The sequence below is a fragment of the Molothrus aeneus genome, chromosome 3, assembly GCF_037042795.1.
Source record: "Molothrus aeneus isolate 106 chromosome 3, BPBGC_Maene_1.0, whole genome shotgun sequence".
Lineage (NCBI taxonomy): Eukaryota > Metazoa > Chordata > Aves > Passeriformes > Icteridae > Molothrus > Molothrus aeneus.
The window spans coordinates 106,326,503-106,354,378 of NC_089648.1; the positions used below are offsets into that span (position 1 = coordinate 106,326,503).

At 42.2% G+C, this 27,876-nt stretch overlaps 1 protein-coding gene across 3 annotated transcripts; it reads right to left on the reverse strand.

Moving 5' to 3' along the window:
• BVES (blood vessel epicardial substance) lies at nt 1–26,970 on the reverse strand. 3 transcript variants are annotated; one of them, XM_066547542.1, is made up of 9 exons: nt 26,830–26,970; nt 21,507–21,740; nt 19,198–19,322; nt 13,264–13,451; nt 12,252–12,360; nt 10,111–10,278; nt 7,844–7,985; nt 2,803–2,906; nt 204–315 (listed from the first exon to the last, which is right to left on the reverse strand). In XM_066547542.1, exons 2-8 carry the CDS (start codon nt 21,727–21,729, stop codon nt 2,839–2,841), a joined length of 1,023 nt encoding a protein of 340 aa, XP_066403639.1. In that variant the 5' UTR covers nt 21,730–21,740; nt 26,830–26,970; the 3' UTR covers nt 204–315; nt 2,803–2,838. The 3 variants fall into 3 exon arrangements, with proteins under 3 accessions (XP_066403638.1, XP_066403639.1, XP_066403640.1); XM_066547541.1 differs by lacking the exon at nt 2,803–2,906 and having other exon boundaries at nt 1–315; XM_066547543.1 differs by lacking the exons at nt 204–315; nt 2,803–2,906 and adding an exon at nt 4,021–4,597.
• Nucleotides 26,971–27,876: the final 906 nt, after the last annotated feature.

The window sequence follows — 27,876 nt, forward strand, 5'->3', positions numbered from 1 at the left end:
CAAGTTTTTATTGATTTTATTTAGAAGTAAAATAAAACACGACATTTCCATCTAGAAACCACTGGCATATGCTGCAGTAAATTCAAACATGGAGAGGTGGGCTTAGCTTTTCAGATTCCTCCCAAATTCAGCTCCCTCCTGTTGCACTGGAGCTTTGTGCAAGCTCGGACACACCTGAGGACACAAGTGTTTAAGGCAGCTGCTGGAGCTCGAGCTTATCAGCAGATGGTGCTTCAAAGACATCGTCTTCAACACTTTCCTCTATGGGCTTCATCTTTGCTGAAGTTCTCAGGTAAGGAGATGTGCGGCCCGGGCCTGTCACAGGTACAAAGGAATTACCAGTTAATTTAACAACACACACCTGCTACCTAGACCTATCTGTGACAAAGTGGACACAATCTGATGATCCTGCCCCAGTTGCTTCATGGGAGGATTTCTAAGTGAAGGTTTCTTTGTTATCTGGCCAGAGGCACCAGGAAATTCTAGACATGGAACAGCCACACTGCTATGAACCAGCAGTGCCTGCTGCTAACCACAGACACAGCATTCACCCCAAGTGCAGGGGGTGCCCCTGCTTGTTCCCCAGAGATCATTTTCTCACCCTTACACACTGACCCATCTCCATTCAGCTACAGCAACACGAGTGGCTGCCCCAGGTACAAAGGGTGTGTACATCTGCACACTGGCCTGGCTGCAGGGAAGGCTCCTCAGAGCACCGGGCAAACCTTGGATGGACACATCATCAAAGCTACAACTGCCTTTAAAGCATTAAGTCATAGAATGTGCTGAGTTGGAAGGGACTCATCAGGATCAAGTCCAGCTCATGGTCCTGGGCAGGACACCCCAAGAGTCACACCATGTGCCTGAGAGCATTGTCCAGACACTCAGACACAACACTCTCAAACTCTGCCAAGCCTGGTGCTGTGACCACTTCCCTGGGGAGCCTACCCAACCACCCCCTGGGTGAAGAGCCTTATCCTAAAAGCTGACCTAAACCTCCTCTGACACATCCTCATAAGTTTTACACAGCATGATATGTAAAACTTATACAAGATTTATACCCCCATAAACAACCACAGAGAAAACAAGATTTACAGGCAAAGGCCACATAAATCTCACTGCAACAAAACTACCTTTTAGAAAGGCAGCAACTTGCCTGCCAGAGCAGGGCTCACACCACAGCTATCCCTGTCAAGACATTAAATGGAGTTTTTGTGCAAACTACCTCTATTGCAGTTAAATTTTCAGTATGAGGGGTCAAACCAGAGAACTCCTTTGAATCATCAGCTGAACAGTTCTGTTTTCCATTGTTCATTCTGAAATAGAATCTACACTTGGACATGTATTTTTCTCAGTACCCTCTTGTAGACTTAGACCACCACAACAGTATGAGGTTGCAAACAGCTAGTATATCATGACCAAAATGATTATGGGAATCTCTGAAATCCCATTTGAGAAGAAAACACAAGAGATAAAGGCCATGCTAACAGACTGTTTGCATACAAGCTAAAAATTTAAATATTCTTGAAAAAAATATTGATAGCTGTAACACACTCTTATTTTTAAGAAACATTTATCAGATATACAGAAAAGTGCTGTGTTAAGGAAGCCCACTTATGAGCAAAGACTCATTTACACTAAACTAGATCACATTTACACTGTATGTGTTACACACAGAGAACTGTACAGACACAGGCAACACCAGCAAGTTACAACACTAATGCATTTTTAAGTCACATTCACAAAGAGACTGTTTGGAATTGGCGTTTCAGAACTTTTTATGTTAAAAATGTATTAATGTTTTCTTCTGAGATTCAAAAATTACTGAAACTGCCACAATACAGGGTTACTCAAGCACATTTTTAGACACTGAAATTATGAAACACTTCTTCCCAGACAGATGTGTTTTATGGCCTAAGCAAAGGATACCTGCATCAATTAGTTGGCTAATGTGCCCCACCCGACGTCTGTGGGTACATTTGGATACAAAACTGGCTTTTCTGGGAGACACCTAAAGGAAAAAGGGTGCTGAAAATGCTGAGTTACAGTTCCAGCTTCATTTTTTTGTAGATCTTTGTTTCAGTGTAGTTTATTGTTATTTTTAAAATGGTTTTCTTCTGTTTAAAGCCAGTTAATTCTCTCCAGAAAACAGGAGTAAGTGGCCATAAGTTTCTACAACAGGATCCAATATAAGGTCTAATTAGCTCAGCCTGTTTGTTTCAAGGACATGCTCTTATTTGCTCCAAATACAAAATTTTGTCTACTGATGCCATTATCCAGTGTTGGACAGATGTTCAAGTGACTGAGTCAGACCTTCCTTTCACTACATTTTGTTGCTCTTTCTTGAGGGCCTAAACCAAAATACATATTAAAATTCCTATGAAATCCAATCCTGCCTTCAACCACAAGCAGGGAGCATATAATTTGATAATACCACTAAAAGCATTACCAAACCAAAACCTTTTACATTCTTGATCAGCTTAGAAGTTAACAAATACAGATGGACACACCAGCAAATCTGAGATGTCTGAAACAAGTACCACAGAAAAAGAGACTGTATCTCTAATAAATATGTGAATGGCTGTCAAGAAATAGTTCTACAGAATAGAAACTAATATCAAAATATTATTTAAAGGACTGACATTCAGGTGAAACTAGGCTTGTGATCAGGTTAAACTATTTTGGTTAACTCAAATTCTGGAAAAAGAGATACCTCTATTTCACTTACTAATGAATTACATACAGATGGACCATGGATGTCAAGCACAAGTGTGACATGATAAACAAACCCCACTTTAATACCTTTTTGAGGATGCCTGCTGAGTTAATGTGATGTTATCAACAGAAAACATGATGCTGCAAACGACTCACTCCGTAAGCATTATAGAACTCTTGTTGGTTATTTCCTTAATATAAAAGCAAACAGTTAGTTGGGTTTCTTAATTAATTAAATTAAAAACATACTTTTGTTGGTAATTGTAGCTTGGGACCTACTAATTAGTAATTTTAACCCTTTCATTACTAAACATTTTGAAATAGGATTAATATTAATTTCTTGAGAAAATGAGTCAAAGCTTATCATTTATAGGACTGATAAATGCATAATTTAAAAAGATAGGATTATACAAAAAAATAAATGCTCATTTTTTCAAGAATATGGAAATTAGAAGAAGAAAACTTATTTGGATTATAGTAGTCAAAGTTATATTTGTAGTGGGAGGCTTTGTCCACACAACAATCACCTAGCAATGACAAAACAGTATTCCTATAGAGTTCCTGTACAGGTAAGTTCCCTTCATTCATTTTTCATTCTAATTTTATAAAAAAAAAAAAATCACATTTCCATATGTTTCTCACAAAATATTTTGAGGATATTGGATTGTGTTTTCTTGTTCTAAATTAACAAATGTATGCCTGTAGAAGGAGGATCTGGGGAACAGCACTGGAACTGCAAGCCTCAGCATGTGCCTTATAGGAAATCTTAAAAAAACAGACAAAAAAATACCCCAGCTGTTGCACTGAGAGCACCCAGCAGAAGATTTTTGGAAACATATCAGTGACAAGGCAAATGGCAGATTTTTTTTTTCAGTTTTCCCTGTGATCTGAAAAAAGTGCATATGTGGCCACAATCCATACTGAATACAAATCTTTAAGCAGAGCTCACCTTGGTAGCAACCCCATCATTGGCAATGACAGTACCCAGGAATAACTAACCAACTATTTTGGTAAAAAACAGAGATTGAAGCATTACAGTTCGAGGAGATGAACAAACGTTTCACAGAAGTCAGAAATTTCACAATCAAAATAGAAAGAAGAAATAAATAACAATACTTTCTGAGTCATGTGTGCAATGGTATAGGGGCAATTCCTCTGCCTCCCCAAAAGTAAGGGAAAGTGTTGGACTTGGGAGGCTGCTGACTCAGCTGGGCTGAGGAATTTCTGAACATAAAAGACACATAAACCCCTTCTCTTGGGTAAAGCACACCCTGTATACAAAAAAAAAAGGTACACAAACCAAGGAAAAGTACAACAGAGAAAAGTGTATTTATCAAGTATGTGCTAAGCACAAGTGCATCTTGCAGATTTATACAATTACAGCTGAACTTGTCATGCATTTCAAGTACTTTCTCCCAAAGCTGAAATACTGGTGTAAGAGTTTTGCTGTTAAGCCTGAAAGAGACACTTTAATTCTAACCAATCACACAAACACAGTTTTACAGTTTCTGAGTGTGCAAGTTCACCCAAAGGCTCTCTATGCAAAGGAGTGGCTTCAATTTCACAGAACTTTGCTGTGTGTGGAACAGGTGAAAAGCCACTCGAGGGTTTAAAGGCAAAGATCAGAGAACAGACCAACACAGGAGACTTCACAGCAGGAATCTCTACAGGCTGCCTGATCAAGAAGAGCAAGGAGAAGGGAGCCTTCTTTCAACAACTGGATCACAGGCCTTGGTGCTCCTGGGGAGTTTTAACCAGCCTGGGATCTGGTGGAAAGGCAACAGGGCTGGGAGCAGGCAGTCCAGGAGATCTCTGGAAGGTAGCAGACAATTCCTTCATGATTGATGAGTCAGCTAGGGAAGGCGCTCTGCTGGACCTGTCACTGATGAACAAGGAAGAACTCATCAGGGAGCTGAAGGCTGCTGGCAATCTTGGCTGCAGTGTCCAGGAGCTGGTGGAGTTTAAGATACTGAGTGGCAAGACAAATAGTTGAATTACAACCTTACAGGACAGGGGACTGTGGCTTGCTCAGGGTTTTACTTGGCAGGAGCTCATGGGACAAGGCCTGCAAGGACAGACCATTCCAGTGCACAAAAAGCTGAGCAAGCATGGTAGAAGGCTGGCATAGATGAATAGGAAAGTTCTGACAGATCTCAAACAGACACACACAAAGTGTAAGTGGGGATGAGCTCCTTGGAGGAAACACAGAACCATGGCCCAAGCATGTGGTGATGAAATGAGGGAAGCTAAACCTCAGCTAGACCAGGATCTAGTGAAGGGCAACAAGAAAGGCATCTACAAATAAATCAGCAAGAAAAGAAAGACCAGGGTAGCTGCAAGGCGAGAGTTTGGTAATACACAGGACACAGGAACATGAAAAAGTCTGAGACATTCAGTAACGTTTTTGGTTTGAGTTTTTTCTTTAGAAGTTTGTCCTGAGGCTTGTTGGGACTCTGCATCCAGAGGGAGAGACAGAGAGTGATGTCTGACCAACAGGAAACCTGGACTGAATTAGGAGCACCTCAAGTCCACAGGGTGAACACAAGATTGTGGAACCACATGGGCTGCATCCAAGGGCGCCAAGCATTGGCTGATACAACTGCAAGGCCCCCTCTATCATCTTGGAAAGGTGATTGAAGTCAGGGGACACAGAGAAATGCCAACATCACAGCCATTTTAATGAAAGGCAAGATGGAACACCCAGGCCTAATAGTCTAAATTCATTTCCTAGGAAGATTATGGAGCTTGTTTTCCTGGAAGCCATGCCCACAAGCACACAAGGGATGGGAAGGTGACTGGGGAAGCCATCATGGATGTTGATTTCATCTGACCACTCTGGCCACCTTCCACCTTTGGTGGTGAGATGATGGCCTCTATGTATGAATGGAGTACAGGGGATGCTGTTTACATGGATGGTAGCACAGCCCTCCACAGCTCTGCCATTGGGTCCTTCCAGACAAATGGGAAACAGACTGGGTAGATGGGACTATAGCTTTGGTGGAAAATCTGCTGTACTGCCAAGTTCACAGGGTGGTGAGCAGCAGTACAAAATCCAGCTGTCAGGTGGTTGGTTACCAGCAGTGTTCTCAAGGGCCAAGGCCTATAATAATCAAGATATGAATGGCCTGGTTGATGGGATGGAATGCACTCCTGCCAAATTCACAGACAAAAGCCAGGTAGTGAGGGAAACTGCTGACAGGCCAAAGGGTAGGGCAGAGAGTCTGGACAGGCCATTGGAAAAAGAGAAAAGAACTGACAAAAACGACAAGTTCATGGAAGACAAATCCCTGAACCCGGGACATGACACACCTACACAGCATTACAGCCTAGGCCCCAGCTGGCTGGAAAGCAGCTTTGCAGAAACATACTGTGGTGGACACAAAATGGAACACAAGTCAGCAGAGTGCCCCTGCAGTGAAGTGTGCCATTCATATATTGGGCCACATTAGCAGCATATATTGAACCATATAAGCAAGAGCATAGCCAGCAGGTCAATGGAAGAGATTAATCCTCTCTATCTGGCAATTGTGAGCCAGGATCTGGAGTGCTGCATCAGTTTTGTGCCTCCCTGTACAAGAAAGACATGGACATACTGGAGCAAGAGCAGCAGAGTGCAACTCCAGAGGCTGGAGCAGTGATGGAGAGGCTGCAGGAGCTGGGTGTGTTCAGCCTTAGGAACAGAAGGCTCCCAGGGCTTCTGACTCTTGTCTTTGGCTACCTAATGGAAGGCAACATAGAAGAGAGAGCCAGACTCTTCTCAGAGGCATGCGCTAAAGAAAGAAGGAAAACAAGCATGAGTTGCAATAAGGGAAATTTTTTCACTGTGAGGGTGTTAAGTCCCTGGAACAAGTTGCCCAGGGAGGCTGGAAAATCTTCCAGCTTGGAAATATTCTAATCTTCACTGGCCATGGCCCTGCTCTAGCTGACATTGCTTCAGACAAGAGGCTGGACCTGATAATGTCCAGAGGTCTCTCACTACCTCAACTACCTCTGAATGTCCTTGCAGCAAACATGGGAGAAAAAGAAAGCAGCACTGGAATTTTCATCAAACTATATCCCAGATGTCACCCTTGATGTTCTAGTAGGGTGAAGCATTAGCAGGGCTTTTTCTTCCATCTATCTGGGCATGCAGACTACACCAATGTTAAGGAGTAAAACCAGATAGGCCCCCAGGTCTGAAGGTATTACTGGATGAGAACTGTGAGGAACACAATGGAAAACAGATAATTAAACAGAAAGATGCAAATATTTGAAAATATTTCCTCCTCTTAGCAGAGACTTCAACCATAACAAATAACATATAACAAATAACAATAACAGTGGTTTTTTTCTCATATATTTGAATTCAAATCACTAAAAAATAATATTTACAAAATCAAAAGAAATAATCCTATATGATCCTTTTAAATGCTGTTAAACTAACAGCTTATGTCAAATGCAAAAATAGAGAATCCTCTGGGGCTTTTTTATTCAAATACTGCTTTCAGAATTCAGGCTAATGTTAATGTTTAGATTCAGGTGATCTAAAAACAAATGACAGCAAAAGCCTAGAAAGAATAATTTAGAATGTTTTCATAAAGGAATAAATTAAAAGAATAGAAGTAAAAAGGTCAGACATGGTTTCTTCTCTCACCTCATCTGTTCTCTACTACTCCTGTCATACAAAGCACAGCAGAGGAGAGCCTGACAGGATACTTGGAGATTTTCCAGGTGACATCAAAATATTGGTTGTATACCACATTCCTCCAGCCACTGCCAATACAAACTATCTCAGGAGGAAAAGTAGGACACAAGTTGCTGAGGGAAAATGTTTTGTTTGGGTTTTTAGTTTCTACAAGCACCAGTGACAGAACAAAGGACATACTACTGTGACTGGCACTGTACCTTCAGTTTTGCCCCATTACTATAAACATTCCATATTATGCCAAAGATTATTACTACACATGTTGTGGTCTTTTCCCAGTATGTACATGAGGTATCTGCATTTAGAACACAAACCCAAAAAGCTACAGGCTGCTCCCAAAAAGCTACAGGCTGCTCCCACAGAGGACAACAGGAGTTCTGCAGTGTCTCTAATGGTCAACCTGAGCCATATTCAAAACTGGCACAAACTATCCTGAGCACTCACGAAGAGAGGATGCAGAGGAAGTCCCACGAAGGAACATCTGCAGGCCATCCTCGCTGTCACTGGTGCTGGCCATGCTGTTCCTCATCTGCATCACCGAGAGCTGAGAGCAAAGGCTGGGCTGCCGGTCAATCTTCTTTGAAGCCTGAAAAAGAAAATAAATGGTTACTTTAAAAAAAAGATATCAAGTAAGTTAAAATAAAAATGGAAAATTACTACTTCCCTTGTGATAGATGCTCCGGTCTCAGCCACGATTATACAAGAAAATTGTTATAGGAGAAGATTCTATGCAGTGTAAATCAATTTAATGACAATAGAAAATGCCAGTAATATACTGGAACTGGAACATTGACAAGTATGAAACTGCACATTAATTATTCAATCTCAAATCGCTTTTGTACTGAAATTTTCATGTATTTTCTTACAGAAAGCTTGGGTTTTATTATCTGGTAATTCATTATTTAAGTATGATGCTCTGCAATTAAATGTAGTCTTTATGATGAAGCTGATCCTCCTTGCTAAACAAAACAGCATGCTATATATAGAGGCAATTTATACCTTAACAGAAGCATGGTTATTTTCCTGGCTTTTCATATCATTATGTTAGAAAAGTGGTGAATGTCCCTCCTTCCCAGTAGATGACCATTTGGCTCTTGATTCTACTGCAGCCTAAGTGCATCAGGTGAGCATTATCTTCTCCCTGTCAAATGGTCTGAGGAACTTCCATTTTGCTTTGAGAAGCCTTCCTGAGAAGCCCTTATGCTATAACATTTATATGAAGCCATACATTGTACCTTGTAAGGTATCACTGCAAGCCAAAATGCTATTTTAGGTGTATGTGAAAGGTAGCAATCAATGACAAAACTATAATGGATAACTCCACTTTATGGAATTTGACAAGTCAGGAACTAGAATCCTATTTCATGCAGAACAGAATGACTATTTTCCCAATACCAGTGAAAGTCTCTCTAGGTAGGAGAAAATCACAAGTTTTCTTACAAAATAAATTATACTTTATTAGTATATTTAATACAATACACTTTTAAAAATAAATATATTTTTAAAATAAATATACTTTTTAATAAATAAAATATACTTTTCTGTTTTCCAACAAAAAATTACTTGATAGTTTTACCTTCTTACTACCATATTGAATATGAATAATCAATACTCAATTGATTTCCCTATGTACACAAGTCAACCCCAACATTTTTTGATGAGATTGACAACAGTTAAAAGACATCAAAGACACCAATAATATTTATATTTGAAAGTGAAGCTTGTGAGAGGTAATATGTACATAGAGTGCTGGCAATGGGAAAATTAAGATTTTATTTAACAATTCTCTCGCCGAGTTACGTAGGAAGAGCTCATGCAACAGGAATTTTATTTTAGGAAGAATAATAAGATACTACAAATTTCCCAAATGCTCATTCAATTTTTACAACATACATTTTCAAAACTTACTATAATAAACCAGATATAATAATCTTAAATTTATGCGAATTTTGCAACTAAAAACAAAGACTCAGTACAAACTGAAGTTGAAGTGTGCAGATGTTAAGTGAAAAAAGGGGCAAAATTTGTTGGATTTTCTAATTTTTCAAAATTATGATAAGGAATAAGTAAGGAGACAAAATGAAACTAAAGCAAGGTAATTCATATTCATGAATATGAGTACACCCAGACCACTTAATGTTTTATATATTTATAAAGATAAAAATTATATTTGTTTATATTTTATATGTATTTCATGATTCCTTCCACTAACTGCATCATATCAACATAATGTTTGCTTTTTTTTTTTTTTGCATTGGCAACCCTCAAAGACATGTTGAAATTATTCTTCCTGGCAATCAGTATTACATAATTGTTTGCCCCCAGTAAGAAATTTTTTTAAAGGGAAAAACTCTGAAGCTTCTTTTTACAAAGACACTAATTTGTTAGTGAGAAGGGATATCCAGGGAGAAGCACCTTTTAAGCTACTGGCATCACATCCAATTGTTAGGCAGAAATATTCCCACAAGCTGATCAGTTCTGAATCTCAGTTACTCATCTTTCTTGTACATTACTGTGCTAACTTTGCTAAATATTACTTCTGACACAAATGTTGCACTGACTCACACCTTGGCACTAAAAGGCCACGAGGGTGCATTAAGTAGCTGACAGCAGCAAGTTAAAATAAGGTGCTTTAAGAGCATTCAAAATTGAAATAAAAACACATTTGTATGTGGGAGGAAAATTTCCAAACAACACTTGAAGTTGCTTACCTTGTCATTTAAAGTTGGGTCATTCAATGAATAAAGTTTATTTGTAATATCTTTGCCAATAAGGTACTTAAAGATCTCATAAAGAAATGGCTCAGACTCCAGAAAGAAAGTCAGCCTTTCCCTGGACCAGCACAGGAACTTGCAGTTATCATCTGCAATAATGGTGACCTGGAAAAAAAATACATGCTCAGAATTAGTACATTTAAAAATTCAAGATGAGCACACCTAAACATGCTTCAAAAGAAGTGATTACATTTTATTTGTGACTCCAGTTAAAATAACTCTTAAAGCCATAAAGATTTTTGGTATCTCTTTGTTGTGAATGTGATATTTACAAATGTAAAAATTCTCAGCAATTTCTTATCATTATATTTTTAACTGATATGTGTAGCCCGTTTGTTTTACAGAAAACCTGGGGGACAATAACAGGGGAAAATCTCTCATGAGTTCCCAAACCTAAAAACACTTATGTAAGAGGAAATTTATTTATAAAGTCCATCCTATAGTGATGACAAGCACTTGCAGTAGGCCTATATGTAGCTTGGTTTTATTTTACATCACTGTCACCAAACAGGAACAACGGGTGTCACCTAAAAGTCTCCATCAAAGAGTTTTTAGTGATTTAAAAAAAATATTTCCATCTTCCTCTTATAACTGTCAGCCCTGCTGATCCCACAAGTACAACCCTGTAGCAGCTGAGCCAAGGCTCTGTTTGCTCAGTTATTGATAATCCAGTTCTGGGTAGTTACAGGGGATTTTGCCCCCCTCTCACGGGACGATGGACTTGCCAGGTTCATCCCCCTGTGCCAGCAGAGGGCAATGCCACACCAAAACCCACACAGGTCATACCCAGGGGCAGGTTTTGCAAGGGGGAGTCAGGCATCTATGAAGAAATCAAAATCAGGTGCTCTCTGCTTTTACAGGATAACATTACATTCTTTAAAAATTTAAAAAATCCGTTAGATCCTAGAAACAATGAAATACTGTCATATATCCATGGATTTTTAACTCCACAGACTGTAATATAAGCCCACAGGCTGAGGAAGAATTCACCAGCATTACCAGCAGATGGGGTCCTTAAGACTGAATCCGTGTGCTCCTGCAAGGCTGCTGGTGTTCACATGGCAGTAACAGCAGAACCCACGAATAAAGGACACACACTGCTCCAGATCACAGTAACTCCTAAGGCAGGCAGGAGCTGAGGCACGACCCTTTTCTCCTGGGAGGGCCCGATGATTCCTACCCGGCTGCTCCCAGGAGGAAGGGGCTGCGCCGGGAGCGCAGCCGGGCTGTGGGAGGCCCCAGTGCTGCAGGGTGGGTGCATCTGGACAAGTCTCTCCCCTGGCACTCAGCCCAGCGTTCACATGGAACATATGACACCAATCACTGATTTTAGAGTCTGCACTGCTCTGCCTCCCTCCCCTTCTGCCACGGTAGCAGTGTGGATGCACCAGTCAGTCACAGGCTGGTCATGATCACACACACCTAGCTAAAGAACATCAAGAAAGAGGTAGCAAAATAGCCATTTATATGGGAAAAAAACACCCTTCTCTGAAAGTATTCCACCTCCCCAAACGATAATGAAATATATTTCATATACTAGCATAATTACACTGCTACAGAAATATACCCTTATTGTTCCCCATATGAATATTTTTATTCAAAATACTGAGATAATTCTCAGCTTATGTTGCTTTAACAAATTGCAAAATGACAGTATTAATACACTTTTATAAATACCAATTTCTAATTACTAGTGCCAGAACTTCTAGACTTTAATTATTACAGTAGTTCTTTTTCCCTTTTCTTTTTTTGAACCTCTGATGAGACCTGTTCATATCATCTTTTTCCATCAAAACTGCCTCTTAAATTATTTGTCCTGAACAATCTCCTAACATAAAACAAACTTAGAAACAGTAAAAGAGAATAAAATAGCAAAAGCTAGACTGCTCAATACACACCATTATAATACTGTTTTGCAGCATTTAAAAGTTATTCTTGACATGGTGCATCTTCACACACCTATACTAGAAGGATAGCAAAATTATGCAAGTCAAATAGTTCACTGTTGATCAAATTTATACTGTATTTTTTAATGGTCTCACCAGCTCATGTCCAGTGACATTTAAAACAAAATGTACCTGGAATTTCTCACCCCGGTTCATCTGCGTTGATCGAAATTCAGGAGAATCTATAAAGGCACAGGGGTAAATATTATGCAGAAAATGCCCTCGATAAGACACCTTCATTCTGGAAATAAAAATGTATGAAACAACATTTTAAACTCATGGAGGCTGATTAATTTAATCAAAAATTGGGTAGGACTACTGACTGTGGTAATGCAGTAGGTAACAGGAATAAATACATTCATCTTCTGGAATATCACTCCCAGAGCTACCCTGTTTTCTGCCTGATTCCAAGCAGAACAGGCTGCCAGACAAACAGAGAATTGATGAACATGCATGTATCCACAAAACATTGTTATTCAACATGAGAAAGGTCATGTTACACAGCCAGACCAGAATCAGGCTTCCCTTAGGTAAGCAGCTTTGTGGTAATGAGTAAGAAAAGCAATGAAGCCTGACATCACTGCTGCTGTACACAGAAACTGGTTAAAATATTGGCCAGAATTTAGCATAAGTTTCAAGATTACAGCCTGGCCATGGGCATGTTTTACCCTTTCTCACCTGGATTCTGTCTGCCTCTGGGCAGTGCACCTGCCCCTCTCTACTTGCATGTACAAGTGCAATGAATCAATTTCCAAAGATCTGCTGTTTCAAATCCTACTGGAGACATACTACTTCTTCCCTCATGCACTATATTTTTTAACCTTAAAACCTGAGAATGGATGACTAGGATATCTAAGACTCAAACAAATCTCTTGCTTATTTTGCAAGACACTGCCTTTGGTATTACACAAATATAATTCCCACTAAAATCCATGCAGCTGCACACGTAAGTGGATACACAATATGCTCCCAGTAAGAGGTATCACTGCCACCTGAAAATGGTGTCACAAAATAGACTGTAAGTATAGACTATTTGACTATAGACCATAACATACTACAAACAATTGCAACCTCAATAAATTTTCTAATTTATTCAGCCATGACACAAAGCATACAACTGTGCCCAGGCTTTTATAGAACCTACTTCCCCTTCAGCAGGATGCTCAGCCTATCATCAACTGATGTTTTATCTTCTGCTGCATAGGCTTGACCTGTCTTCAAAGTCTGAATGTTGCAGAATTGTCCAGTTAGCCTTTGGAAGAGCTCTGGAGGCACATGGAGAGGTTCAAACATTCTCTTGTAGAGGCTGCTAAGCTCCTTCTCTATCTTGATCTAGATTGGAAAAACAAGAGAGATGAATAAACACAGATGCATTAGTTAAAAATGAGTAAGACTGCACACACGCTTTAGCTTGAGGGACATCTTTGGCTTCATTATGCCTAAGCAAGGAAAGAAGTGGTAAATATGTGATCCACAAATACTGCCTGTGATAGGGTCACCAAAACCTTATCTAAAATGAGCCAGTTTGGCATACTGGTGCTTTAGAATGCTGTCCCATCCAAGTGCCACATTAAATCACACACAAGGAGCCCTCTGACATGTCTGTTGATGCAATAGTGAATAGGAAGGACTTGGGCAAGAATTATGCAGAGGAAAAAAATTAGTTTGTCTTTCACACTGCATGCACACATCACTGTGGCTATCCCTCAGGCTCTCCTGGGAGCCCCTCTCATCCCTGAGCTTCTTGGTTTACTTGCAGTAGAAAAGCAAGTCCTGAAAAACAAACCAATTATATTGAAACCACATGTGAGGGAGGGGAAAAAAAGACCAAAAAACATTGCCAGCTGAACATCCCACATCTAAGAGCCCACCCAAACTCAGGCAGCAGCAATGAGGGAAAGGATGTTGGCTGAAATCCTGAGCCTGGAAGTCTTCCCTGAATGAAGGAAGCAGGGGATGAGACAATATTACAGCCTTCCTGAAAGCAGAGGCAGCTTGAATAAAGCCTGCATATTTGCCATGAGGAAGACAAATTAGAACAATAAGCATCAGATAATGACCAAAAAAAAAATATACATAGAAGAGAGAATAAGGAAAAACAACCGAGAAAGAATGGCAGAAAAAATGATAAAGATGGAAGTTTCTGACTCATGTTCAACTCTTCCCCCAGGACCTGCAGGTCCTTTTCTACAAAGCTGCTTTCCAGCTGGTCACTCCATGGCATGTGCTGATGTATATTTATTCCTCCCTGGTGCAGTACTCCACATTTTCTATTGAACTCCATGAGATTCCTGTTGATCCATTTCTCCAGCCTGCTGAGGCCCCTCAAGATGGTTTCCCAACCTTCTGGCCTATCAGCCACTCCTCACAGTTTTGTGTCATCAGGGTTCACATATGCCCCACCACCCAGACCATGAATGAAGATGTCAAACAGCACTGGGACTAGCACTGGCTCAAGGTTACACACCACACACTAACATATGTGTAGTACCCAGCTTCAACTGGACTTCCTACCTCTGATTACCACACTCAGCCCTGCCATTCAGCCAGATTCCAATCCATCTCACTGTGTCCTCTTCCAGGCCACACTTCAACAGATTCTCTATCAGGATTTTATACAAGACAGGGTTGAAAAGCCTACCAAAATTAAGGTTGAGGATATTCACCATTCTCATATCTGGCCAGTCATTTCATCTTGGAAGGTTATCATAAATATGGCTTGGGTTGGAAGGGACCTTAAAGATCACCCAGTCCCAACTCCTCTGCCATGGGCAGGGGCACCTTCCACGAGACCAGGTAGCATCAGAGCTTCAACCTGACCTTGAACACTTCTAGGGATTGTGCATGTACAGCTTCTCTAGGCAAGCTGCCCCAGTGCCTCACCCCCCCACAGAGTAAAGAATTTCTTCCTAATATCTAATCTAAACCTACTCTCAGTTGGAAACCATTCCCCCTTATCCTGTCACTACATGCCCTTGTAAAATGTCCCTCTCCATCCTTCTTGTGGTTTCCCTTCCAGTAGGGAAGGCCACAATCTGGCCACCCCAAAGCCTTCTCTTTTCCAGGCTGAACAAGCCCAATTCTCCCAGCCTTTCCTCAGAGCACCTCTTCCATCTCTGTGCTCGGGACCTCAGAGCCCTCCAGGTGGGATCTCATCAGAGCAGTCACTTCCCTCACCCTGCTGGCCATGCTGCTTTTGATGCAGCTTAGGATACAACTGGGTTTCTGTGGCTGTGAGTGCACATTGCCAGGTCAAGTCCAGCCTCTCATCCAGTTCTTCTCTCTAGAGCTGCTCTCCATCTGTCCATCCCTCAGCCTGTGTTGATATTGGGGGTAGCCCCAACCCAGTGCAGCACCCTGCACTTGGTCATGTTACATTTCATGACATTTCCATTGGCCCACTTCTCAAGTTTGTCCAAGTCCTTCTGGATGGTATCCCAGCCTTTAGGTGTGTCAAACAACTCCACTTGGTGTCATCTGTAGACTTGCTGAGGGTGCACTCAATCCCTTTGTCTATGTCATTAATGAGGACACTAAATAGCACTGGTCCCAATACAGACCCAAGGGGGACATCACTTGTCACTGATGTCCATCAGAACTCTGAACCTTTGACCATTACCCTCTGGAGGTGACCATTCAATCAGTTTCTTATCCATCTATTATCAGGCTGGTTAAGCATGGCTTCCCTTTGGTAAATCCTTGCTGACCACTCCTGATTACTTTCTTGTGCTCTATGTGCATAGAAATGTTTTCCAGGACTATCTATCCCTTCTTTTCAGAGATCAAGTTGAGGCTGACCATGCTGCAGGTCCCTGGGTTCTCCTTCTTGCCATTTTTGAGGAAAGGAGTGGGATTTGCTTCCTCTGTTCCTCACTCACTTCTCTCAGTCACCACCATTATTCCAAGACTATCAGGAATGGCCTTGCAGTGACAAGAGCTCTTATGGCTGTGTGACATCAGGGCTCATGGATTTACTATGTGCAGTGCATCACCTGACCTAAAGTTACACTGCTTTCACACTGAATCAATTACTAGTTAAATATTCCACAAGCAACTACACTCATATGAAACCCCAGTTTTGAACTTCCTGTATGTTCCTTATGCCACAATCTTTAATCCCTCAGAGGACATCTACACAGACAAAAACAAGGATTAAAAACAAACATGCAAGAGAAACTGTATTATGTTAAGTCCTGAGCTGTTTGATTTCAAAATATGTTCCATATACCCACAAAGCTAGATGACTGTTTTACCATCATGTTCTCCAGGAACTCCCTCATTTTTAACAGCTGTACCAATTTAATTTCCACCTTTCTATAAATGACCACTGCAACTTAAAGAAATACATTTCCATCTGAAAAAGGAATTTACGTAGCTCCCAAGACTCCTGAACCCAAAACCAGGCACACAGACATGAGGGCAAATTTTGGCCCTGGAGTGTTAATCCAATCCCTTAACTAGCACATGGTTCATGTTTCATGATCTTCCTCTAGTGTGTAATGCTTTGAGGGGAAAGCAGGTGTAGCCACTTTCCTAAAGACTGATCAGATTGCAGGCTGGAGCTGTGCTTTAGATGGGCTCCCTTGTAACAGACCATTCCCCCTTCCCAAGCACAGCTGACTGCTCCTCCAGTCATGCTCGTGGGTCATATTCCAAACAAGCCATATGGGTAGGTGTAATGTTTTCTTCAGCAGGGGTTGAAATATTCTGGGATGCTGCCAGAACTCCAAGACAGACTGATTAGAATCAGCTTCCACTCCGACTAAAAAAGCCAAATTTGTAAAGCTCCAAGGAATCAAAACCACTGAAGATTATTTCAGAAAAGAAACTCACTGTGATTTTGCAAGCTCCATTTAATAAAATAAATATTTAACAACCAAACATATCAATTATTCATTTTGTAATATGACTAACTTGTAATTATTCTGTCATTCCTTTCTTTCCTTGGAAAGATCTTTTGTGAGAATTACCAAAACTGATTGAGATGGGCAATACAATAGCTGCAGAGAGAAAAATCTCATTCAAAAATTAGTTCCTAATAGTTTTAAGTTTTTCCCCCCCTATTCTTTGTCCTCTTGTAGGAAAAACAAAACAGCTTTGGGGTTTATAATAAGCATGTTAGACAGCTAAAAAGACCTGTGTGACTATCAGGCATCACTTCAAGTATGCTTGTTGATCATAGTTTGCAGCAAAGATTAATATATATATTTTTAATAATTACTGAAAATATGCATTACAGCGATTAAAATAACATAATATTTTTCATGCAACGTTCATAAATACTGTAATTTCTCAATGGAAAGAAGACTATTGAAATTAAGCCTTAATATGCAAAGAAACAGCACTACCTGGCTAGTCTATCAGATCTAATTTTTGGCTAAGATTTCAAGTTGCTCAGGTCACATAGCACAGCTGATGGTAATCTTTGGGTGAACCTGTGTTCCATATTGGAGAAACACTGCTGTAGGTAGAGCCTCTTCCTTTTTTAACACATGTACTCAATTTATCAACTTGTTGTGGACAGATGCAATTTAACCTTTAGCCCCCTTTTATATGCTGTGGTTGCCTGCCAGAGTGTGAGCAGTGCAGTTTATGGGAGTGCCAAACACCTCAGTCCTGCTGTGGTTACTCTGACACTGGGCAAGGGCTACAGAGAGAGAAAACAAAGTTAAAGGCAGGTGCTCCAGCCCTCCCCCTCTTAGATGCAATTTTTTACCAACTTTGGTGACTGAGTTTATCAGTCGAGTTTCATATTCTCACAAAATTCCTTCTTTTTGTATCCACCCACAGAGTACTTCAATCATTTCTATGACTTGACCTAACTCCTACAAATAATTCTGCTATCAAATTTATTAGAGGATTTAGTGAAGAGAGCTGCCTCTTCAATAGGATGAAACCTATACCATAATGCACCAAGTACCCCAATCTATGCCAACATAGCTTTTAGTAGACAACTGTAATTACAAAATAATGTATTTCCTTCTTCATTCAGTATTGATTTACACATTGCAGGGTGATTTTTTTTGTTTGGTTGCTTTTTTCACTCAAGCTCAAACCAGCACATCACCCTCCCAGGATGCTTTTTCACTCACCAATAACCTTTTATTTAGATTTTTGGAAAGGGTTGGACAGGTACAAATTCAAGGACCATTACCTATGTTTAAGGATGCCACAATTCACTTTTAAAATACAGGTAAGATTAAAGGCTTGGTTTCCAGGGAAATGGGTTTCTATCAGCTAAGCACTCCATTTTGCAATAATTTCTGACTTTGGTGGCCATTTCCTGTCCCATCTGACAGAAGATTAGAAGCCTCAAGATCTATTAAAAAGGCTTAATTGGTGGGGGTTTGAAGGGAAGTAGAACATGCTAATTTGGCTGAGGGAAAAGACTGCAAATAAATTAATCCCATATTAGAAACTAGAGTACCTGCATGGGATATTTAAAGTGGACAGCTACAGAGTAGGTAGAGTCTGGCCTCACTGGCTCTCCCTTATCTATCTCCCTTATCACAACTGGTATTTTGTGTGTGTGCTGGACAGCATGGCCATGGCCACCCAGCAGAAATACAATGCAGTTCCATCATGTACTGCATCTCAATGGTGACATAAATCAATTGAATAGGCTGAAAAAATAGCATTAGTAATTAAATTTAGTAACTAAAGAGGAAGTTACCCTTTAAGTACCCTTCAAGAGCAATTTGAACTAGAAATATTTACTACACATCTACAATTGTCTAGTAACAGATTAGTCTAGCTTGTTTTAAGCTACTTCCTAGGCAAGACAGAAGTCAAGCTTCATGCTGCCTTGCCAGCTAATTTCCTAGATGCTTTCTTGCACAGGCAATGTTGAATTGGTAAAGAGCTTATTTCCAGGTAGGTTCTGTTTTCTCTTTTTTTTTTTTTTGGTACAAGTTGTTGCACACTTTCAGAGTGTGTCCAGAGTGTGATTTTGGGCCAAACACAAAAGTATTCTGCTGAAAATGTCTACTAATCCATTGGTTTGTCCATCAAAAATGGGGAAAACTTCCCTTTGTTGCATCTTACTAGAGTGCTTGTGAAGTTTATCTGTTATACATACCGGTCTCCTTTTATACACAAGGTATATGAAATGCAAAAGGTTGACAACCAAAAACACAGAATTCCAGATCATTATGTCCAAGGCACAACGATAGAGTGTAGCCCAAATGATGAATAATGCACATCCTGTAAAAATTAACAAAAAAAGAAGAAGTTAGATTTCACCAAATAATAAACATTCCTAGAAAACCACCAAGAATACATCCACTGAGTATAATTACACTGAAAAGCAATATATTCTACAAACTTTAATACAGTTAAGCTCTCTGGATGAAGGCATGCAGCAGTAGCTAATCACTGCAGTGCTGCAAACAGGCACTGAGGGCAGGTGGACAGACTGCAGCCCTATCACATGGGACTGCAATACTCATTGAAATCACAGTAATTCAGATCAGGATGGGGCAAGCAGAAAGGTGCACTCCACAATGCTTTTTTACTGAAATGAAGTAGAAAAGAGATGGGGGAAAATTAGGCAGCCCACAAAAATTTGTATTGCATTAATTAGACAAAAAAAGGCCTAGAAGTTCACATCTAATTAGCAAGGGAGAGTTGCATAAAAACTTCCTAAAGTCATATGCAGATATTTTTGAAAATTAAAAGAAACTATTATTGCTGATGTGACAAGGTCATATCAGGAACCTGAATTCTCCTGTGTAACATCAAAGACAAAATTTCCAAATGCTGACTCTTTTTTGAGTTGCCTTACTTTGAATAATGACACTTGCTTTAAAAGACAAGGCATCATGTATGAATAGGGATTCCATTTTCAGCCTACTAAGACAATATTTATCAAATGATGGATTATGTATTAGTGAGTCTCTCCCAGATAACTGTGAGCCTACCATCCAACAGAGATGGCTGGAGAGGTCACAGTTATATTTTCCCTTAAGCTTCCTGCAAAGACAAAAAGGAGACAGTGCTAAATGAGTATTCTTACCCCCTTTCTCCCTGAAAATGACCTTGACTTAATGAACTCGGTACTGTCTAGTCTGTCTGGGTTGTTAACTGATGAGGCAGTGCTTGCATATGGATTAGAAAAATCAAAATATAGTAACTCTTGATCTGCTTCATAGTTAGACTGCAAGGCACAGGAGGATTCGAAATCTGGATGTATTGAAGAGCAGCAATATTGCAGAGCAGCACAGAGGTGGGACAGGGTGAAAGAAAAGGGAAAGGTCCCTAGGAACCAGGCCTCATTACTCGTTCTGCCCACTGAGTAAATCTGCTCCCTGCTGCCACCCCAGCCTGCAAAACTCTGATCCCCTATCTGCTCATACAAGACCTACAGATCAAAATGGCAGGCCCAGCAAGTGCAGAGCTCCTTTTGCTTTTAAAGCCAAGACAAAAAGCCTTGCAATGCTCAGATCCTTGGTCACCAGTGCAGTGTGTTTTAAGAAGTTACCCTATCATAACTATAAAATAGAAAATGCAAAAGTGTTGTAAATTCAAATAGTTCTATCATAAAATTTACCCACACTATAATGCCAATAAGCCCTCACTTAAAAATACTTGAGCATGCTCTTGTTGGATTGGATTTATCCTTCTTACACTGCAATGAGTCACTATTCCTGCTTTGATCACAAGGATCTTGTCCCACACAAGGTACAGAGGCTTTGAAATAGCTGTGAGACTGCAATGTTACAAATTGAACCACATTCACTCAGTCTCAAGCATGCCAAATTTAGGTTTTCCTCTCAAGTCAGATTCTGGTGTCACAAGATTCCTACAGTGGCAGAAGAAACACAACTGGTATCAGAACACAGAATACACTCCCCATCAAAAGGCTGCACTTCTAAATCAGCAATGAAAATAATGCTGGTGACCCACAAGTGGCACAGGCTTGAACCTACATTAAAAGAACACTTGGGGTCACAGCAAGCTCCTCAAGGAGAAGCTCTCATACCTCAGACACACTAAGCCAATGCATCTGCCAATACACAGTCCCAGTACTTACTTGAAATCTAAAATCAAGGTCTTAATGACCAGACATAACTGATTTGAAATAAGTGGATTTTAAACATCCAGTTACATCTGACATAAATGATGTCCACTTGTTTTCAAGCTGACATCTTCATAGGTTTTGCAAATTGCAGTTCTAGAAAGTTTTAAGAGCCAAGAGTAATATAATCTTTCTAAAAAAAGGTGTATCAAGGTCAAAACAGATCCAGTCTTAGACCAAAACCACCTTCATCAGAGCATAATGGCAATTAACAGAGGCAGTAATTTCACTATAAGCTGCAGGGACCAGCTCCATAATGGTCAAACCCAGCCATTTGTGTCACATTCCTGTTTCCAGAATAATCCTCCTACCTATGGTGAGCAGGCCTCGCAGAAGAATCATATGAAGATTCAAAGTAGTTGGAATAACCAGCCCAACTGCAAAGCAAATGTTTGCCACGTGGAAAACAAGATGATGAATCTCTTTCCAGTTTTCACATGCAGTCTCATTGAGAGGATCAAGGGTGGAATTTTTTAAGTCTGGAACAAAACCTAGTGGAGTAACAGTGAGTGGGCTCATTGCTGTAGTATTCATCTTGGAGACTCCTGCAAGGAGAGGAAAAAAATTCACTATGCATTCAACTGAAATATAGTAGACATACATATGGATTTTAGAGTTATTCTTTCCCTTCCCAAGATACATTTTCCATTAGCATTCACAGAAAAAATATAAAAAATGCTTTAAAAGGGTAAGCTAGGTCTATAGTTCAGTAGTGCTCTTTCACCTAAATCATAGCTACCAAAACTGAGAGGCTGCTATGTCTGCTGCCAGTCTTTTAGGGAAATCACTTGGTCTACACAGTTTGAACAAGCTTGCAAGACCCTTGTTTGTGTGTGGGACTACTGGAGAAATTGAGACAAAGACTATTTCTAATCTAAACATACATTGGATGTTTTTGTTGTTGTAATAATAAATATAACACATATAGCTTTTGCCTCAATGAAATGGAAAAATATCTGTGAGCAAATCCCAATACAAAACAAAAAATCACTATTAAAACAAAATACAGGGAGAAACTGGAAGATTTTGGGGCACCATATTTAGAATATTAAAACTGGTCTCTCTGGGTAACTGCAGTCAGTGCTACAAGCTCTACAGACGGTCTCCTGAATCCAGAGCAGGGCTCAGCTGAAGGAACACAACAGCTCCTAGAGATGTCTGCTGCCAAACACAGGAGAGCCCTGCTTCCAGCAAGGCATGTACAGTCTCTCACTGCCACAGCAGTAGAAATTATATGGAGGTGGGTGTAAGTTCTCATAATGAACTACGTGCACTTCATCATTGAGACAACAAGCTCCATAAAATACAATGCAATGGGATTTGCATTTGATTAAATCCTGTAGAGACAGGGCACGTCCCTGATGTATGTCATCACTAGCTGCCATGTAATTCATCTGCTCAGCAGACAATCCTGGGTCACAGTTAATACACTCTGTTTTCTGCAGACTTGAATATACTCTGAAGCACCTCTGTTAATTGAGAGTGTGTCTTGGCCTGTGAAATAAGCTTCTTGGCCTGTGAAATGAGTTTCTTCATCCCTTCCTTTTATTGTTTTCTCGTGATTAACCTGTGTACAGGGCATAAGCAAGCTGGACAGTTTTCAAAATTAATCAGTGTTTTAGACCCCTTCTGAAAGCAGTGGGAAGAAAGAAATCCTCAACCCTCTCTCACGGTTCATCTCCTATGCCCAGAGCCTGTCACAGCTAAGGGATGCTTCAGAATGTGCAGAGGCATCCTGCAGGATCAAACACTAGCACAGACGCAGTGTATCTCTATCTGGTTTGAAACAATTTTCAAGGAAAAAAATTAACTAATCCTAAACATCTAATCCAAAATACACTATTCACTTGTTTCTTAAGATATCACTTTCCTCTTTTCATTCCTACGTTAGTTATTCACAAAGATTAATTAAAATGTGGGGGTTTATCATAAACTCTACACTTAACTGTTAGCAAACATCAGGCCTATCCAAATACACTCCTACTTTCTTTCAGCTCTTCCACATGAGTTCATCAAGAGAGTCATTAGAGCAGTTTCAGTGTCCTGACAAAGCCTCTCACACAGTGAGCCAAAGCCTGAGCCCATGAGAGGCTGCAGGATTGGCATTTTAACGGGCTCATAAACAGGAGGGAATTGCTAACTGGATAACTATGTCTGTGCTCATCTTACACACAGCTCATCTGGTGCTCCTGTTGTTTCCAAACAACATAAACTCCCTACACTAGAACAGCAGGATCTCTAGATCTTTTAAAAAAATCATCAGCTGAGTTTCTACCTATATTCAGCCTTTCACTGCCCAGTCGTGTGCCAGTAAAAGCACCACTTAAAATGCCAACAGAACAAGTAGAGACAACCAAACTCACACACAGATACAGAACCAGGCATAAGTCTTTAAGCTCAACATCAAAAGAGGCTGCAAGAAATAATTTCAGCTACATCTGATTACAGATCAAGGCAGCCTTCCAGATGCTTGATATTTTTTATTAGCAAAATTTTGTACTGCTCCGCTGTGGGAATAGAGGCTACCTGACCCTTTCAGCTCAGCTCTAAAGCATCACACATTAGAAGACTGGAAACCCAATGAACCAAATTAAATATACAGCACCTGACAATCTCATTCTCCTCACAGCCCAGCTAAAACACTGCTCCCTTTGCTCTCCCAGACACTGATGCAACAAATCACCAGCCATAAACTGAAATAATGGGAAGGACTTTCTCCAAATGTTGATCAAGCAATTTAAAGCGTCCACAGTTGTAAGAGGACATTTAACACTTTTGAAGGTCAGGCTTACCTACTAGATTGCCTACATTAGAACCCAGGAACCTAAATCTGCCCACCCCCAGTTTTTTATAAGCTTTGTCTTTACTACCTCAAAGGCTTTATATGAATACCTTCGAACTTCACTTACTACTCACAAACAATAATTACAGCTCCCCTGACATACTGGAAACAGCAGAAACAAGAACTTCTCCATCATGGTGGTATTAAAAAGCTGACAGAAATAGATTGATGCTACCTGCAAAATGACACAAGGACAGACAGACACGGGGTCTGAATTTCAACTAAGGAGGCTGTTTTGGGGATCAGGAGAGAAGGCAGACAGGCAGAGCTACAAGCTGTGACCTGAAGTGCTTGTCTACAGGTAACACCAGAAAGACAAATATCCAAAATGTCAAAAAACAACATCACCGTAATTTTTAGATCAATTCTTTAATCCTAGCACCTGCTGTTGCCAAATAATACTGAAGAATGAGGGAAAAGTCTGCAGTTCCATAAAAGAGCAAGCAATTATTTTTTACCTTATGCGACCTCAGAAAGCCAACAATTAATTTGGAAGTACAGATTCAGGCCTTTAAAACTGTAATTATGTCTACTAAGGATTAATATAGCACGACACTACTTAGTCATATGCTTAAGTCTTCAATGCAAAGATATGTATTAATATCAGGAGTTAAAAAAACAATTAACATAGTCAAAACATTTTGTGAAGTTGGGGTAAAACAGCATCCACTGAAATAAAAGCTTTATGAGGCATAAGACAAATCATTAAAAGAGCATTTTTTCATATCCAGTATATATCCATCATATGGATTTAAATTTACCAAACCAAGATTTATAATTCAGATGATTGAGAACTCAAGCCAATTTGTTGTTCAAAGAAGAGGGAAAAAGAGGATATTAAAAAAAAGAAAAACTCATTGACTTTTTAATATTGAACCTAACAGAAATTAGCGTAGTTTAAAAAAAGGCTTGTTAATTGTTTTTGTGCATGAACTTGATAGAAAGTTAAAGTACTACATGATGATCTTAGGTCAGAAAATACAAATTCTCAGAAAATAAATGAGGTGAGCTTACTCTAGGATTTTGCTATACTCAACAACAGCTTTATACAAGAGACCAAACTTCTGAAAAGCATTCCCAAAAGATTTAGTCTGCAAATATGGGGACACCAATATGGCTTTGAAAAAAGCATGAATTTTATGGATACCTAAACAACATTCACAGAAGACAGACACGGCAGAAAATCGTAAAACATTTGGTTCTACTATGAGAACCAGTCAGCCAAGCTGATAGTGGGACAGTGCTGAGTGTCCCGCTCGTGTCATTACCCCTTTATTGAGATTATTCATATCCCACAGCTTTACTGGTCAACATATTCAACTGAGCTTCTTAAATCTTTCAGTAAGCTTCTACATACTTGAGTATGTTTCTAAAACTTGAGTATGTTTTCTATAACTTTGAGTACGTTTCTATAACTTTACAGTCAATGCAATTTAAAAAAAATAATTTAATTATACCTGCAGAACTTTAAACTACTTTTCTATGGACTTACAGCACAGAAGCTGCAGAGATATTTTAGGCAATAATTCTTCTGTGAAGACAAACTACTAGAGGTAGCATAGCTGAGTTAATTACAGTTTAATTTACCAATTTCCTCTATTACAATGCAGTAAGAACTAATAGGAAAGTGGTATGAGAAAGTACGCTCAATTTGCTCCTTGCAGCAAGTCACATTCAATTAAATGCATCAGCAACTACAGAAATTTGTTATTCTCTTTGGTCACTTTAATCAAGAGAAAATTTAACAACACGTTCATTCTTCATAGTCAACAAAGTATCACACGGTGAGAAAACCTTCCCCCGCGGCAGCGCAGCCCCGCAGCCCCAAGCGGGGCGGACCCGAGCCTGTGAGCGCCCTGGGGCTCGCTCTGCCCTCCGCCGGCAGCGCTCACGGATGCGCCGGGCCCCCGAGCCCCCGGGGGGGGGGGGAGCGCGCCCGAGCCCCCGGGGGGGGGAGCGCGCCCGAGCCCCCGGGGGGGGGAGCGCGCCCGAGCCCCCGGGGGGGGGGGAGCGCGCCCGAGCCCCCGGGGGGGGGGGAGCGCGCCCGAGCCCCCGGGGGGGGGGGAGCGCGCCCGAGCCCCCGGGGGGGGGGGAGCGCGCCCGAGCCCCCGGGGGGGGGGGAGCGCGCCCGAGCCCCCGGGGGGGGGGGAGCGCGCCCGAGCCCCCGGGGGGGGGGGGAGCGCGCCCGAGCCCCCGGGGGGGGGGGGAGCGCGCCCGAGCCCCCGGGGGGGGGGGGAGCGCGCCCGAGCCCCCGGGGGGGGGGGGAGCGCGCCCGAGCCCCCGGGGGGGGGGGAGCGCGCCCGAGCCCCCGGGGGGGGGGGGAGCGCGCCCGAGCCCCCGGGGGGGGGGGGGGGGGGAGCGCGCCCGCAGCTGCCCGCGCCCAGCCCCGCTCTGCGCTCGGCAGCTTCACTTCAGCCCACGACGCGCGAACGCCAAACGCACCCTTCGTACCAAACAATCGCGAAAATAATTTTTAAAAACTGAAAAGAGTCGAGCAACTGGTCCCTTTCCCCCCAAACGAGCCACCTCGAAAGCTGCAACCCGTCCCTCCTCCCCGCGAGCAGGGCACAGGAGAGCGAGCGACCGAAGGGAACGAGGGACCAGGGACGGGACCAGGGACGGGACCGCGCGTTCTCCCCGCTGGCCGGGCGGCTTCACAGTGGAGCCTGGCGCCCACCCCTCCTGCCGCCGCCGGTGGAGCGGCACCCCCGGCCCCGGTACACCCGCCGATGCCGGCCCCCGCCGCGCCCCCACCCGCGGTGCCGCCGGCGCACGGCAGGAGCGCCCCTCACCTGCCCCGCGGAAAACTTTCCGGGCCGCCCGGACAGGACGGCCACAGCACGGGGCTGCCGCTCGTCACCGCTGGCGGTCCCGCGGCGGGCACGGAGCCGCGGCTGTGACTAAAATAGGCAGAGGAGCGGCGGGAGCTGCGGGCGGCGCCAGCGGGACCGGCACCGAGCGGCCGCAGCGCGCAGGCGCCTCCGCCGGGCCCGGGGCTGAGGGCGCGCCGGGAGGGGCGGGAGCGGCCGCGGCCCCCACAACCCTCAGAGCATCGCCCCGGCCCCCGCGACCCTCAGAGCATCGCCCCGGGCACCCCCGCCCGGGCCGGGCTCTGTGGCCGCCGGGCAGTGTCAACCGAGGCGCCTGAAGCAGGTGCGGAGCCACCGCGCTGAGGTGCAGCCAGAGCCCCGCGCAGGCACGGCCCCGCGGCCTGGCAGCCTGCCCAGCTGTTGTGTGGTTAAAATTAGAAGAGCTGAATTCTCCCCTAAACCTGGGCCAAGCAGTGTTGCCCCTACATGGTGTGTCAAGGAGCCTCAACAGCCTTTATAAAACTGTTTTCTTCTCAACTCGGCACCTGCTGCGGTTGCTTGGTCAGGAGCGCGATGTGTAAGGAATGTCACCAAGTTCGCTCGTGTTTGACAGCTCCCACAAACGGCGCGCTTCCAAAGCGGGACGTGTCTGTCCCCGCGGGTTGGCATCGGCTCTGCCCATGTCCTGTACCAGTCTGACAGGACGGGCGAAGCAGTCACCGAGCGTGCCTTCATCCCCAGCAGGCTGAGGAGTAGCATTCAGTGATGAAAGGCATTCCAGCCCATCTCAAAATCTCGTAAATGAGAACTGCCAAGGCAGAAAAACCTTTCAATACATTTTGATGAGCTAGCTACAAAGTGGGGTTTTCAGCAGCCAAGAGCATATTCAGCATTATTCTTAAATATTTTTGGAAAGCATACAGGATCCCAACTTGTTTTTGAAGTAACAGTTTATACATGTACATATACATGTGTCCGAGGAGACCCTGCCTTTGTCACAGCTATTCTCAGTTTTGCACCTTGGACAAG

What these genes read in the sequence shown, in the direction of transcription:
- BVES (XM_066547541.1), bottom strand. Translation starts at nt 21,729, where the DNA reads ATGAATACTACAGCAATGAGCCCACTCACTGTTACTCCACTAGGTTTT. An exon ending in TTGTGTATAAAAGGAGACCG is followed by an intron (nt 13,452 to 19,197) that starts GTATGTATAACA and finishes TTTCCAATCTAG; the next exon opens with ATCAAGATAGAGAAGGAGCT. An exon ending in ACCCAACTTTAAATGACAAG is followed by an intron (nt 7,986 to 10,110) that starts GTAAGCAACTTC and finishes TTTCTTTTTCAG; the next exon opens with GCTTCAAAGAAGATTGACCG.